This window comes from Taudactylus pleione, unplaced genomic scaffold (assembly GCF_031769625.1).
Source record: "Taudactylus pleione unplaced genomic scaffold, aTauple2 ptg000289l, whole genome shotgun sequence".
Classification (NCBI taxonomy): Eukaryota; Metazoa; Chordata; class Amphibia; order Anura; family Myobatrachidae; genus Taudactylus; species Taudactylus pleione.
In genome coordinates, this window is record NW_028284691.1 from 809,596 (window position 1) to 825,425 (window position 15,830).

The 15,830-nt window shown below is 42.8% G+C and overlaps 1 protein-coding gene across 1 annotated transcript in view; it reads left to right on the plus strand.

Annotated features, from left to right (window-relative positions):
- Positions 1 to 15,830, plus strand: part of STAB1 (stabilin 1) — a 490,754-nt gene that overhangs the window by 141,693 nt on the left and 333,231 nt on the right. The window contains exons 32-36 of the mRNA XM_088482458.1: positions 2,538 to 2,648; positions 8,183 to 8,314; positions 11,577 to 11,705; positions 14,880 to 14,936; positions 15,709 to 15,801. Coding sequence (XP_088338584.1) covers positions 2,538 to 2,648; positions 8,183 to 8,314; positions 11,577 to 11,705; positions 14,880 to 14,936; positions 15,709 to 15,801 — 522 coding nt within the window. The remainder of the gene's footprint in view (positions 1 to 2,537; positions 2,649 to 8,182; positions 8,315 to 11,576; positions 11,706 to 14,879; positions 14,937 to 15,708; positions 15,802 to 15,830) is intronic.

The following is a 15,830-nucleotide window of genomic DNA, read 5'->3' on the forward strand; positions in this document are numbered from 1 at the left end:
ACCAGATTAGAGTTTGCCAAACAACATCTAATAAAGCCATTACAGTTCTGGAACAACATCCTATGGACAGATGAGACAAAGATCAACTTGTGCCAGAGTGATGGGAAGAGAAGAGTATGGAGAAGGAAAGGAACTGCTCATGATCCAAAACATACCACCTCATCAGTGAAGCATGGTGGTGGTAGTGCCATGGCGTGGGCATATATGTCTGCCAATGGAACTGGTTCCCTTGTATTTATTGATGATGTGACTGCTTACAAAAGCAGCAGAATGAATTCTGAAGTGTTTAGGGCAATATTATATGCTCATATTCAGTCAAATGCTTCAGAACTCATTGGACGGCGCTTCACAGTGCAGATGGACAATGACCCAAAGCATACTGCAAAAGCAACCAAAGAGTTTTTTATGGCTAAAAAGTGGAATGTTATGCAATGGCCAAGTCAATCCCCTGACCTGAATCTGATTGAGCATGCATTTCACTTGATGAAGACAAAACTGAAGGGAAAATGCCCCAAGAACAGGCAGGAACTGAAGACATTTGCAGTAGAAGCCTGGCACAGCATCACCAGGGATGAAACCCAGCATCTGGTGATGTCTATGCGTTCCAGACTTCAGGCTGTAATTGCCTGCAAAGGATTTGCAATAAAGTATTAAAAAGTGAAAGTTAGATTTAGGATTGTTTAGTTTGTCCCATTACTTTTGGCCCCTTAAAAAGTTAAATCTGATAGTCTGCAGTTAAAGCACATCTTGTTTGTTTCATTTCAAAGCCATTGTGATGGTGAATAGAGGCCAAAATATGTAAATTCTGTCAATGTCCCAATATTTATGCACCTGACTGTACCTGCTTTGTACACTGGCCCAGTAGTTTGTGCTGCCCCGTCGGGCACCTACCGAGTTTACACGGAGGTTTAACAGACAGTAACCTCCACTCACACTTAGGCTTAACAGACAGTAGCCTCTACTCTGTAATCACATGTTTCAATTATACACTCCTTTTCTGTACAGAAAATAAAACCTTTTTCCCTTAATATAGCAGTATAATTCAGAGGTCTTAGCAAGCAGAGGTCTTAGCAAGCAATCACGCTATACATACAATGACCGTTGAACACGTGGCAGCAATACAAGAAATATGCATTGCATATGCTATTGTGCGACTTCCCCTTTTTAACACGAACCTTTATCAACGAAGGAAAACAAACTTTTTCCTTCCTTGTCCCTGGATTCTAATCAGCGCACCTTAAACTCACACAATAACGGATAGCGGTCTCTCAGCATCAAGTGGTAGCAGGTATTCAAAGGCACAATGCGTTCTTTCCTGATTATGGCCCCTAATCTTTGCTGAGAAATCGATAAACGTGTGTTAGCGTGTAAATTGGCAGCGTGATCTCACTCTACGAGCCCCCAACTATAAATTGCTAATGATTTATACACCTTAATTGTCACTATTTAGCGTTATAAGTCGCACAAGAAATAATTGCTTTCCAGACTTGGATTGTGGTTCCAAAGCACAAAAAGATATTATTCACCAAAAAGCAGATAGTTACACGCTGTGATCTAAATACAATTAGCGCAAACAAATTATACAATCACAAGGTACAGTCGAATACATACGCATGCGCTCTGGATCCAGATTCCTGGCATCAAACGTGAAGCCTTCGTCAAAGAGAGAAAGAAGATGACTAACTACCAGATTCAGAGCGCTTGGTTATGTACTCTTCCAGAGATAGGCAATACAATAGAACTAGTTGGCATAATCCCATTGGTTTTTCTTCCTGGTTCTTCTGTTACGATACAGTTCATAGGTCAGTTTGTATAGTCATAGTCCAGCCTTCAACAGCTCTTTGTGTCCGTTTTCCCGCCGAAGAACAAGTCTAAACTGGCTAATAAACATCACATTACAGGGTACATTTCAATGCCTAGCTCTCTATGATCCATAATTTGCAGACACATGTTGCGATCTCCCTGCCGATGGAACCGGAGATCTGCAAATAAACAGTGGTTTAGAATAGCACCAAACACGGTCTGCTTATCATGTACTAAACCTGAGATCTTAAATACAGTCGTTTTATTACATACTTAATAATGAATAAAACCTTGAATATTAACCTTAATGCTAGGGAACCTTTTTATGTAAGTGTGCAGTGTGTAAGTGTAAGGATATTAAGAAAAGACGCTAGTTAGCGTTGTGCGTCTATGTGTTTGTGAAGTACACCGTGGTACGTGTTTTGCAGGGTTGTTCATATTATGTTTTAGTAAATGTATGTATTTATATAATGAGAACTTTTAACATTGTTCTATTGCGTGGAAATCGCACAACGCTAAATAATAGCATCGCCGTATGTACTGATATTGTGTGAGATTCACTAAAATGACGTTGGGTGGCCATTCGCAAAATGGTGTCTTGTTGCCATTCACAAAATGGCATCGTGCAGATTTTAATTTTAACAGATTCTGTCTCAGCCAATTATTCGGCTTCGACATATGTTCCGTCCACTACAATTAATCTTAACAAACCATCTCACTTATTCTGTCTGCAGAAATCTGGTATAATTCAAGAAATTGAATCCTCTAAACAGAAATACACGATTTTTGTACCGGACAATTCCGCCGTGGCAAAGTTTTACAATCAATCTGGATCTAACGAATTGGTAATTATGTATATAGAAGCTAAATATTACAACCTTCCAAAGTCTTGTGATGATATATATTTTTTACTTGACGTAATGCCCAGTTCATTGTCTCAATATTATTCCTGTTACCTCAATCAGATATGTGTGAGAGTATAAAATGTATCAAAGCTTATTACGACTCATTGCAGTACCAAACAAACACTGATTCGCATATACAGGGCCAGTGCCAGCGACCTGTGCATACTAGGTGCCTCTTACCCTGGCTGTATGGTGATGTGATAACAGTGCTCCTTGCCTCTGTTGCTCTGTGATACAGGGAGTGTTGCGCGGTGCTGTGACATCACCACTCAGCACTATGCTCCAAACCTGTCACTCACATTGATGATACTGATAAGCAGAATCATAGTGGGTTATCCCCCATCTCTACCAGCCTGTTCCACAAGGTTAGAAACAACAGTGATGATGGACGCAGAGAAGAACAAGGTTCAAAGTTTTCTATACTTTAATGAGGGGTATCCACTAAGCGATTTAAACAAGCGATTGCACGATAACGATGTCGTTATCGTGCAATCGCTTGCAAATCGCGCAAGCATCGGGCATGTTTTGATCAGAAGCGACCAGCGATGCGCGTGCCCGCTGGTCGCTTCTGACATCCGACATCGCCCGTACATGCAAGTCAACCTGACGATCTCGTCAGGTTCTGCATGTGCGGGGATGAGGGATGTGCCGGGACTTAACGAGTGAACGTTCAGTCTAGGCACATCACTAGCTATACAAACGACAGCACGATTGCAATGTCGCAATCGTGCTGTCGTTTGTATATCGCTAAGTGGATACCCCCCATAACACACACTCCATCTCTCCCATTGTTATCCAATGAAGAAGGGGTTTAACAATGATGATGATAATAATGGTAGTAATAATAATAACTTCCATTAATTCTTTGGATGCTTGCCCTGGACACAGTCAGAATCTCTGTGGGCCCGTCCACTTGATCCCCCGGGCTCTGCCTGCTCAAAAGGAAAGTTATATATATATATATATATATATATATATATACACACACAGTGTTATATACATTTAAACCACTCTACCTTCCTCCATGTGATGTGGGCAGCCTGGGAATTTTATGGCACAATTCGCATTCAATGGCGTCAACTGTACAATGGAGTAAACCTTAGATTTGCACAGCAGGGGGCTTAGCCACGATGACACGATCATATCCCCACAATTTAGATGAGACCCTCCCGTAGAGGGCTCTTTAATAGAAGGCAAGTATGAATCACTCCACACCCAGCTCCCTAACATGGTACAGGCTCTGATCAACTGAAACTGCATAAGCTGCCCAGTCTGTTAATTAGGGGTTTATGTATTAAGCAGTGAAAAGCGTGGAGGCATGGACCAGTGGAGAAGTTGTCCATTGCAACCCATCAACTTTGAAGTAGCATTTATCAAGTACAGTCTATAAAATAGTAGGAGCTGATTGGTTGCTATGGGCAACTTCTCCATTGGTCCACTTCTTCATGCTTTTACTGCTTAATGCCTGATTTATCAAGGAGTGACATTCTTGTTATCACTCGTTACTAATCATAAATGGTGCACCAACCAATCAGTTCATGTCTTATGTTTGAAAAATGACAGTTAGTAGCTGATTGGTTGGAGCACCATTTAACATTAGTAACAGTGATAACAAGAATATTACTCGTTGATAAATAAGGCCCTTAGGGCCCCATTTATTAACGAACGTAAATACCAGTGGCATTTTTTGTTTAGTATTCCTGTGATACAAAGGAAAATGCCACTAGTATTTATCAATAATTACCCCTCCGGTGAGGTCCAGCAAAGTCCTCCTCATCTGCGAGGTTATCCACTCCACTGCTGGCAACCTAACGCTGCCAGTGGTGGGGGTCTTGTGTAATGCGCATGTGCGACGGCCCATGCACATGACACAGGGATCCGGCAGTGTCTAGAAGGCTTTGCTGAAGCCGGAAGGGCAGTATCGGGTCCCCATTGCCATCAATGAGGAACTTATCGCTCTCGCCATCTAAAGATCATCTAAAGATGGCGAGAGCGATGCTGTGACAAACAGCGGTAATATTAGATTACTGCTGTTTGTTGAATACAGAAAGGATGACATAACCCCTTTAGTGAGCGTTAAAGGGGCTATGCATCCTTGATAGTGTGGAAGAGCAAAAGACACAGTCAGTTTATCATACAGAAACATTTGCACAAATATACCGATATCATTGAGCTGGAACACCAGAGGATGGATCGCAGGAGAGGGGGAGGGATCGCAGTACTGTACTCTGACAGGCTGTACCGGATTAATAACAGGGCAGGTGTGGCAGCCTCCATACACTGAAGGAACCTCACATATAACTACATCAGCAGAATAGGGGGGTATTGTGGCACATGTAAACAGGGGTTTCTGTATGGCATAATGTGAACTGGGGGCACAACAGTGTGTTTAGCACCAGTATATCATATTAACAATTTTATTGGTAGCGGCCTCCACAAGTTAGTCACCTCAGGGCCCCCCCAAACCTTAATCCAGCCCTGGTGACAAGCTTCCCTACACGGGTTGGGGATATGAACTTTTAGTGACTGGCAGTGGGCCCCTACAAAATCCGAAGGGGCCCCAATATGGTGCGCCTGCTGCACCATTGGTTCCGCCATTGTTCTGTTCAAGGTAACTTTCTCCTCTCTGTAGAGTCTCCTTACGCAAAGTAGTGTTAAGTTCTTGTCTATAAATTACGGCCAGTAAAACATAGTACAAGTAATAATCAGTGTTGGTCTGGCCAACAAGAGTTGGCGGTAAGTACTCTGTGGGCCTCACTACACATAGTGCCCACACAAATATTGTGCCCAAGACTTTGTCAAAAGCATGTGAGTGTGGTTTTATGTATATGGTTGGGAAAAGTGTATTGAAGGCACCAGGGGCACTAGCTCAAAAAAAAGGATTTCTCTTTCAGTCCCGGCTGGGTTTACTGATGACCAAGACTGGTTCAGGTGTGTGTGTGTTAATGAGCAGACAAGCTTAGTGTGTGTGTGTGTGTGTGTGTGTGTGGGTGTGGTGGTGGTTTTGTTGAGTGCTGACAGGGTAACTGTATGTATAGGTGTAATGAGTGCTGACAGGGTAACTGTATGTATAGGTGTAATGAGTGCTGACAGGGTAACTGTATGTGTAGGTGTAATGAGTACTGGCAGGGTGAGGAGTGTGTAGGTGTAATGAGTCCTGGCAGGGTGAGGTATGTGTAGGTGTAATGTGTACTGGCAGGGTGAGGTGTGTGTAGATGTAATGAGTGCTGGCAGGGTGCGGTGTGAATAGGTGTAATGAGTACTGGCAGGGTGAGGTGTGTGTAGGTGTAATGAGTGCTGGCAGGGTGAGGTATGTGTAGGTGTAATGAGTACTGGCAGGGTGAGGTATGTGTAGGTGTAATGAGTGCTGGCAGGGTGAGGTATGTGTAGGTGTAATGAGTACTGGCAGGGTGAGGTATGTGTAGGTGTAATGAGTGCTGGCAGGGTGAGGTATGTGTAGGTGTAATGAGTACTGGCAGAGTGAGGTATGTGTAGGTGTAATGAGTGGTGGCAGGGTGAGGTATGTGTAGGTGTAATGAGTGCTGGCAGGGTGAGGTATGTGTAGGTGTAATGAGTACTGGCAGGTTGAGGTATGTGTAGGTGTAATGAGTACTGGCAGGGTGAGGTATGTGTAGGTGTAATGAGTCCTGGCAGGGTGAGGTATGTGTAGGTGTAATGAGTACTGGAAGGGTGAGGTATGTGTAGGTGTAATGAGTGCTGGCAGGGTGAGGTGTGTGTAGGCGTAATGAGTGCTGGCAGGGTGAGGTGTGTGTAGGTGTAATGAGTGCTGGCAGGGTGAGGTATGTGTAGGTGTAATGAGTACTGGCAGGGTGAGGTGTGTGTAGGTGTAATGAGTGCTGGCAGGGTGAGGTATGTGTAGGTGTAATGAGTGTTGGCAGGGTGAGGTGTGTGTAGGTGTAATGAGTGCTGGCAGGGTGAGGTGTGTGTAGGTGTAATGAGTGCTGGCAGGGTGAGGTGTGTGTAGGTGTAATGAGTACTGACAGGGTGAGGTATGTGTAGGCGTAATGAGTGCTGGCAGGGTGAGGTGTGTGTAGGTGTAATGAGTACTGGCAGGGTGAGGTATGTGTAGGTGTAATGCGTGCTGGCAGGGTGAGGTATGTGTAGGTGTAATGAGTACTGGCAGGGTGAGGTATGCGTAGGTGTAATGAGTGCTGGCAGGGTGAGGTATGTGTAGGTGTAATGAGTGCTGACAGGGTAACTGTATGTGTAGGTGTAATGAGTGCTGGCAGGGTGAGGTATGTGTAAGTGTAATGAGTGCTGGCAGGGTGAGGTATGTGTAAGTGTAATGAGTACTGGCAGGGTGAGGTATGTGTAGGTGTAATGAGTCCTGGCAGGGTGAGGTATGTGTAGGTGTAATGAGTACTGGAAGGGTGAGGTATGTGTAGGTGTAATGAGTGCTGGCAGGGTGAGGTGTGTGTAGGCGTAATGAGTGCTGGCAGGGTGAGGTGTGTGTAGGTGTAATGAGTGCTGGCAGGGTGAGGTATGTGTAGGTGTAATGAGTACTGGCAGGGTGAGGTGTGTGTAGGTGTAATGAGTGCTGGCAGGGTGAGGTATGTGTAGGTGTAATGAGTGTTGGCAGGGTGAGGTGTGTGTAGGTGTAATGAGTGCTGGCAGGGTGAGGTGTGTGTAGGTGTAATGAGTGCTGGCAGGGTGAGGTGTGTGTAGGTGTAATGAGTACTGGCAGGGTGAGGTATGTGTAGGCGTAATGAGTGCTGGCAGGGTGAGGTGTGTGTAGGTGTAATGAGTACTGGCAGGGTGAGGTATGTGTAGGTGTAATGAGTGCTGGCAGGGTGAGGTATGTGTAGGTGTAATGAGTACTGGCAGGGTGAGGTATGCGTAGGTGTAATGAGTGCTGGCAGGGTGAGGTATGTGTAGGTGTAATGAGTGCTGACAGGGTAACTGTATGTGTAGGTGTAATGAGTGCTGGCAGGGTGAGGTATGTGTAGGTGTAATGAGTGCTGGCAGGGTGAGGTATATGTAGGTGTAATGAGTGCTGGCAGGGTTAGGTGTGTGTGGGGGGGTTAATTGGTGCTGACATATAATGGGAAACAGATGTGTAGCATAAATATTTATTGGGGCATAGATGTGTGGCATAATGTATTGGAGGCACAGCTGTATAGCATATAAAGAATTTGTGGCACATGTGTGGCATATGTATTAGGGGCATTTTATAGCAGAATTCACAGCTATGAGGCATTGATGTGTAGTATAATTATGAATTGGGTCTCTGCTGTATGGCATCTTAGTTGGTGCACTTCTATATAGTATATTATGAATTTGGAACACTACTGTGTGGCATATTATAAATTGGCGTCACTAAAGTGTGGCATAGCATTGGAAGGAGCAGTAGATGAAATGTTGCCAAGGGCGCCCAGACATCTTGCACTGGCCCTGGATCTATTTAAGCGTTCTGACTCCAGAAATTGAAGCATTTTCTCTGGATGTGTTTCTAGGATAACCGTACAATAAAATACCATATTATACTTGGGGAGAAATTGTTACCTTCAGACGTAAGGAATGGGATGCACAAAGGCAGCATGCTGGGATCCTCTTACTGGCTGATGTTTTACAAAAGGTACAACCAGGTACAGTATAATATTTTAATAGGCATCAATCTAATGTTTGAAGTACACATGAAACATTGTTACAAACAGTCCTCACCACAACACAGGAATTCACAGAAGTGAAAGACAAGAGGTGAACAATTGTAAAAATATGTAAGTGATAAATACAGATGCGTCCAGTAACATTGTGGCTGATCGCACCACAAACATGCGCGCACATCGCGCCATGCAATTCCCCACGACTCCATATGCTACGACACGATATGGTGCAAACTGTGATCGCACCATTCATTCCTATGGAGGCGCGGTCACGTACGTAGTGCTCGCACCTGATCGCAGGCGTGCATCTCGCGCTATGCGAGGCGAGATTTACCTTGCCATCGGCAACACTAGCGCTGGGCATATCTGTACCTGTTATCTGCACATGCTCATTATATGTAGTTAAAAAGGTAGAGAAAAAGGACTCCATCAAAGTGGGGCACACCCCGGACAAAACAGAGAACAGTAATAAAGACTGTATAGATGAAAATGGGATAAAATTAATCTTTAATTGGTATTCCTAAAATAAATTGAGAATCTGAAGGCAAAGCTCAAAAGACAAACACATAACAAATAGGCTAGAGACAGCCAAAAACACAATAACTCAGATCGTGCTACATAACAAGTCTAATGGTACCAATAAGGTAACCACATTAGTGAAACATGATACATATGGTCATGCAAACAAGTAGATCAAAGAATATATTGATTTGGAAATATCACCAATCAGCTCTAAGGTGATATAAATGATTAGTTCTCACTAATAACATACTGTGATCAAATATGTATAGTTGGCACATATACGTAATAACTCAGATACAAAATTGCGCATGAGTGTATCAGAATGACTCATAAGTTATGAGTTATTCTGATACACTCATGCGCAATTTTGTATCTGAGTTATTACGTATATGTGCCAACTATACATATTTGATCACAGTATGTTATTAGTGAGAACTAATCATTTATATCACCTTAGAGCTGATTGGTGATATTTCCAAATCGATATATTCTTTGATCTACTCGTTTGCATGACCATATGTATCATGTTTCACTAATGTGGTTACCTTATTGGTACCATTAGACTTGTTATGTAGCACGATCTGAGTTATTGTGTTTTTGGCTGTCTCTAGCCTATTTGTTATGTGTTTGTCTTTTGAGCTTTGCCTTCAGAGTCTCGATTTATTTTAGGAATACCAATTAAAGATTAATTTTATCCCATTTTCATCTATACAGTATTTATTACTGTTCTCTGTTTTGTCTGGGGTGTGCCCCACTTTGATGGAGTCCTTTTTCTCTACCTTTTTAATACACTGTTACTACTCCAGGGAGCACCCCCTGACTACTCTATATCCCTATTGTAGATTGACTCCTGTGCTATTGTTTTCCTCCTTCCCCTTTCCTTCCTCTCCATATATTACATGCTCATTATATCACATTTATCAGATGATTGTCTTGTGTGTGTACAAATCACTCAATAACATGATTGAGAATAGATCTTTTGATTAAAAAAAAAACATCAGTTGTGTGTGGGTAGCCGACAGATATATGGCAGTGTGTAGTCTATGTAATCTGCAGTAAAGGCCCACAAGTAAAATGGCATGCACCTGTTTTGTGCATGTGTCTGTTATTATGGGAACAGTGTGAATAAAAAAATGGATTGCAAATAGGTTTTCCATGCAATATAATTCTAATATACTGTTGTTGCAGTAGCTTGGTAAAATTATATCAGAGTATGGAGGAAATTATTATATTTAATTTAATAACATAATTTGAGGTGTATTGGAAGTGGAAATGGCACATTTAATAAACTCTTTCTAGGTTAGTCACTGATTTACACCAAAGAAATATAATGTATTTAATTTTGACTTTATCCCTAAGAATTGATATTTGTGCAGTTGCATATCTAAAGAATCAACAGTTGTATAAATGATATGTCAAAATGTGGGGTAATATATTTTATACGGTAAGACCGCCATACAGTAGGTTAAATGCAGGCTATTGATGTATATACTGTATGTACATATATACAATCACTCTCTCTCTCATTCTCCAGAACAGGCAATTGCAATTTGAAAACCCTCTGGGCATTTCAAAGATGGATGTTGACACTGTCAACAATTTGTACCTGTCGACCTTCTTACATGTCGACCTTTAGTGTGTCGGCCTTTTGTCCCTGTCAACCTATCGACTGTCTAACATCTGGTGCCTATCTAGACATTGTCTACCTTTTTTACTGTAGATCTTTCAATCCATATCCATCTATGTACGGGCATTTTAAACTGTGTAATGTGAAATAAATTATTGTGTTGTGGTTGTACATCATTGCACATTCGTTTGCATTTTGAGGTACATATGAATTTACCAACTAGAGTCAGGAGTGTCATCCATATTTGTAATGCCCAGAGAGTTTTCAAATTGAAATTGCCTGTACTGGAGAATGAGAGAACACTCCAAAGAGATCACTAACATTTGAGATTGGTTGTTGCTAGATCCAAGTTAGAGAAAGGACCTCTGATGTCACAACAATGTGACCGTTGCAGCAGTTCCAGACCACTACCAGTGTTACTATCCACATGGGCATAGAGGGGGGATATAGACCTGTGGCGAACAAAGCGAGCCATTGTGCCCGAAGCATTGCGAGCGAAGCTAGCCCATGAGGAGACACTTTTGGCCCACGTTCTGAATCTTGCCCCTCCCCCTCTTGCCGCAGGTCATGTGGTTGTGACGTCAGAGGTCCTTTACAGCACCTCGTTCTAGACCTAACCAGGAGGGATTGATCAGCACGTTTTCATTACTCTGTGGTACGATGCATACACGTTTGTGCGATTACCTAATTGCTGATGCGGGGTACGTACACGTCAAACCTGATGTTCACAGCATGCACCCAGCTTCCACTTTACACGCCATGCACTTTAGGTGTGACGTGCATGTACGCGCAGCACCAATGGCAGAGAAGAGGATTGGTAATGGGGGTGATTAAGTACAACGGGATGGGAGGGACGGGAATGGGCTTCGAAGAGAAGGGACGGGGACAGGGGGAGCTGCTGAGGGGGTTGGGCAGCTGAGTGACATATATATATATATATATATATATTAGGGGTGAGCGGGTTCGGTTTTACTCGGATTTACTCGGATCTTTCAACGGTATATATATCCACAATGTATACAGTATTGATATGTAGTGGCTGTGTTGATCTACAATGTGTTGCAAAAATACATAATTTACTTATTGTTTACTTAGACATTTGTTCATGAAGTTCTGCTGAATGGCACCTTTTTTGAAACAAATAATGGAATGTTAATGGCAATATCGGAAGTCCTAACAATCCTGAAAAATCGTTGTGATACCACTAATATAATTGTGAAAAAGGTAAAATGGTCCAATAATAAGAGTTTGCAAACTAACCACAGTGTCAATTGCATGAATTGAAGTAACAGCACAGTATATCTTAAATGCATGTTAATGGGTTAAATAATGCAACTCATTCTATATATTATCATATCACTACCTGCTGAGTTTGACCAACTCTGCCTCAGCATATATTATGAAATTATAGGAGAAAATGTCGGCCGCAAGAAACCAGGGCTGGATTACGGTTTGTGGGGTGACCTATTAATAAATGCAGGGAACATAAGAATTCTGCAAGGCTGCAGTCTAGGTGCACTCATGGCTCAGACTACATTGCTGCCAAGGGTCAAATGCAGGATTTGTGGGTGGTCGGGGTATCAAATATTAAATAATAAAAACATAAAAATATTTGTCAGCTATTCTCTCATGGCTACCGCTGCTTCACAGTTTTTTTTTCTTACATGTCTTCCCACCAATTTTTCACTCACATGTCAATCTGCCCACCAGCCTTTTTCTTACATACCCTCTGCCCACCAGCCTTTTTCTTACATACCCTCTGCATACCAGCCTTTTTCTCACATACCCTCTGTCCACCACTTTTTTTCACATGCCCATTTACCTACCACCTTTTTCCTCAAATGTCCCTTTGCACACTAGCTTTTCCCTGATTTGCCTGCTTACACCTCAGTTTTTGCTCATATGCCACTCTACCCACTAACTGTTCCTTACATGCATATCTGCTCACCAGCTCGTCTCTCATTTGTCCTCTTCTGCTGAAAAGCATTTTTCTCAAATTCCCCTCTGCCAACCAACTGCAGGGAATAGTTGGGCAACACTATACAACTAATATGCTAATGCAGCAGGAGGCATCTGGTGTAAATAGTCACCTCCTGATAGCATCGCAAACCCAGTGCTGTGTCCTAAGATGCAGCATTGGATCTTCTGTGAGACCATCGGCAAACTGAGTAACCCTGAGGTTTTTTTATTGGAAAAAGCAGTCTTTATGTACATAACGATAGCAAAAACCACACATAAGACATTACATTCAAGTGTACTGTATCGCAGCACAGACAACACGCAATACACCGCTAAACATGAATCATTCCTACATTATAGCACAATACTAGACATATGACATAAGATATCCTACACTATACATCATGTACTGCACTATTCACTCATTACATAAACTATATAACAGTCAACAAGGACAATGGGTGTGTTAGGGGAAAATGGTGAGGGAAGGAGTCACATGCCCGAAGCTTTATTGGGAAGGGTAAATAAATAGAAAGACATTTCAATAAAACGTCAAGCAATGTGAGAGGGATGGGGGTCGCAGCCCAGACTGTATTTGAAAAGCTGTCACTTATAGGGAAACAGGGAGAAGAAGAGGGGTTTAATCCTCTACTACATCAGTCGACCATGTCTCTGAGTAGGGCAAGGCTATCTGCAATCTTGCAGCCAGGAATGCTGCAGGTCTGGTCTGGGTGAATGATCCGTCTGATGATAGCCTTTAGCTAGTTGGCTAGCACCTTGGCGAGGTTACTCAGAATCCCCCTCGCAGCTACGTAGCTGGTGCCAAGAAATTTGCATCGGAAGACACAGACCTTGGCCTCGGCACAATGGAGGCTAGCCCTGCCCACTCCTCGCCTCCAAATGGCCAGGCTGTGGCTTGGGGGAACTGCAAGCAATCTCATAGAGGAAGAGCTGGCACATGTGCAGTACAGTTCCTGTGCATGTGCACTGGTCTCTCACAATCAGTGTTTTATGCAAACCATCAAGTATGCATCCAACACTGAATCAGGCCTTGTGTGGTGTACTCCTGTGTCCTGCTGCATCTGTGGTCACATGACATCAATGAATGAGTCAGACACAGCAGCAGGAAGTACTACCTTTTTTTTTTTTTTCTTAAAGGGGTGTTTTATCAAAGCTTGGAGAGAGATGAAGTACAGAGTGATAAAGTACCAACCGATCAGCTACTAAAATGACAGTTTTAAGCTCTCCAACCTAAAAATAAATACATTTCCCCCATTATCTTCAAATGCTGACCCGGCATCCAGATCTTGTGCCCTCTCTTAAGCCAGCTCTGCATATATTGTACAGTCAGGATGAAGGGCAACCACCCTGACTGTCTTGCCAGGAATCTGGGAATGCAAGGAACACTGCTCTCCTTCTTCAGAGACATTCCCTCAATGCATTGGCATATCTATAATGGGTGCAGGGTGTGCAGTCCAGGGGCCCACACTCGGATTTGCAGCCCCCAGGCTCTCCGTACACTGGTGAACAGATGCCGTGCGCATGCACATGGCATCTGTTCTCCTTCTGCTTACCCGCTGCTCTGCTATACAGAGCAGCGGTTTGTGCTCCACCCAACTTCCCCCCCACCATGGGACACTGCGGGTAGGACAGCGTGTCTGTCTCAGAAATAAGGGGCTGTCCTGCTGAATGTGGGATAGTTGGGAGGTATGCACACCGCACACCCTGCACCCATATAATTATACTCACCTCTCCAGAGTCCTGCGTCAGCCAGTGCTGCAGACAGAAATCATTTGCGCATGTGTAGCAGAGAAGTCTCCGGGAACATAGCCAGAGTCTGCTGCACTGCCGGAGAGGAAGGGGACCACGTGGAGCTGCACACAGGCCCTCTACTCTCTTAAACCGCCCCTGCCTCAATGTAATATGTATTTGAAGAGTTATCTAAATCACAGGTTCTCAAACTCGGTCCTCAGGACCCCAAACAGTGCATGTTTTCCATGTCTCCTCACAGAATCACAAGTAAAATAATTAGATCACCTGCAGATCTTTTAAAATTTGTGAGTGAGTATATACCTGTGCACTAATTGGGTGACCTGGAAAACATGAACTGTGTGGGGGTCTTGAGGACCGAGTTTGAGAACCACTGATCTAAAGCCTCAATGTGTACTATTTACAGAAAATTATGTTACATGACATGTCTGTATAGATATTTTGGGGTAAATTTACTAATAAGATTCTGCTTAACATTTAACTAGCACCTTCTAGAAGATAATTGCTAGAATCTGGTTGGTTTCTATGGGCAACATCTCTTCTAAAACTTCTAAAAACTCTCACTTTAGTAAATTTACCCCCTTGTTTTAATAACTTCAGGTTGTATTTCATTATTTAATTACCTTATTTTTGTGTTGCTATGTAACACTCTTATTCTTTCTGCTGCAGACAAAATGCAACTCTTGTAATAAAGGGATTCAGTGTCCAGAGGGTACAGTTCTGCTGGTGAGTGTCATGTTTGTCTTCTGCTTAAATTCGGCTCTGCTGCAACCTCTTGTACATTGAAGGTGTACTAAACCTACGTGAGACTCATACGGGGATGAAAAGGGCTAATATGCTAATGCAGCAGGAGGCATCTGGTGTAAATAGTCACCTCTTGACAGCATCGCAATCCGATGTTTCCTCCCCGTGTGCAATGTCAATGTCCTAACTGACTATCTCATTATGGCTGTAGCACAGTTCATATTAAAACACCAACTGTCATCCCAAGTGCTGCCAAACATCACTGGCAGTTGGTGTGGCTCCTCTATTTGGATAGTGAGGGAGGGAAATGTGTTACTACTGAGGTGAGAGAGGAAAATGTGTTACTACAGGTGAGGCAGTGGAATGTGTTAGTATACAGGTGAGGGAAAGTAATGTCTTACTATAGCAGTGAAGCATTACTATAGAGGCGAAGGATTAATGTGTTTTTGGAGTTGTGAGATGGAAATGGAGACAGTAAATATCTAAGGTCTACCAGGGTGAAATTAGCTAGTATGCTTATAAAGGAGTCTAGCTATTGCAGTATTAGGACGTATGCATGGATTAGGGAATTCTATACACAGATAAAGGGGTATGGTTGTAGGAATGTTAGAAGATATTTATAAGGGATTGATAAAGGAATGTAGATACTGGATTGTGGGAAAGCATGTATGGATTAGGAGACCAGCAATACATAGATAAATGTTCATAAAGTGATCACTAAAGTAGATAGTAAAATATGTATTTTTTCCCACAGGAGCCACTGGGCAAAGGATCATGGAATTGTACGTTTAAAAGGAGAAATAATGTGATTCAAGGATGCAAATTCAACTGCATTGACTCAAAAGTCGTAAGTACTGTACATATCAATTCAGGATA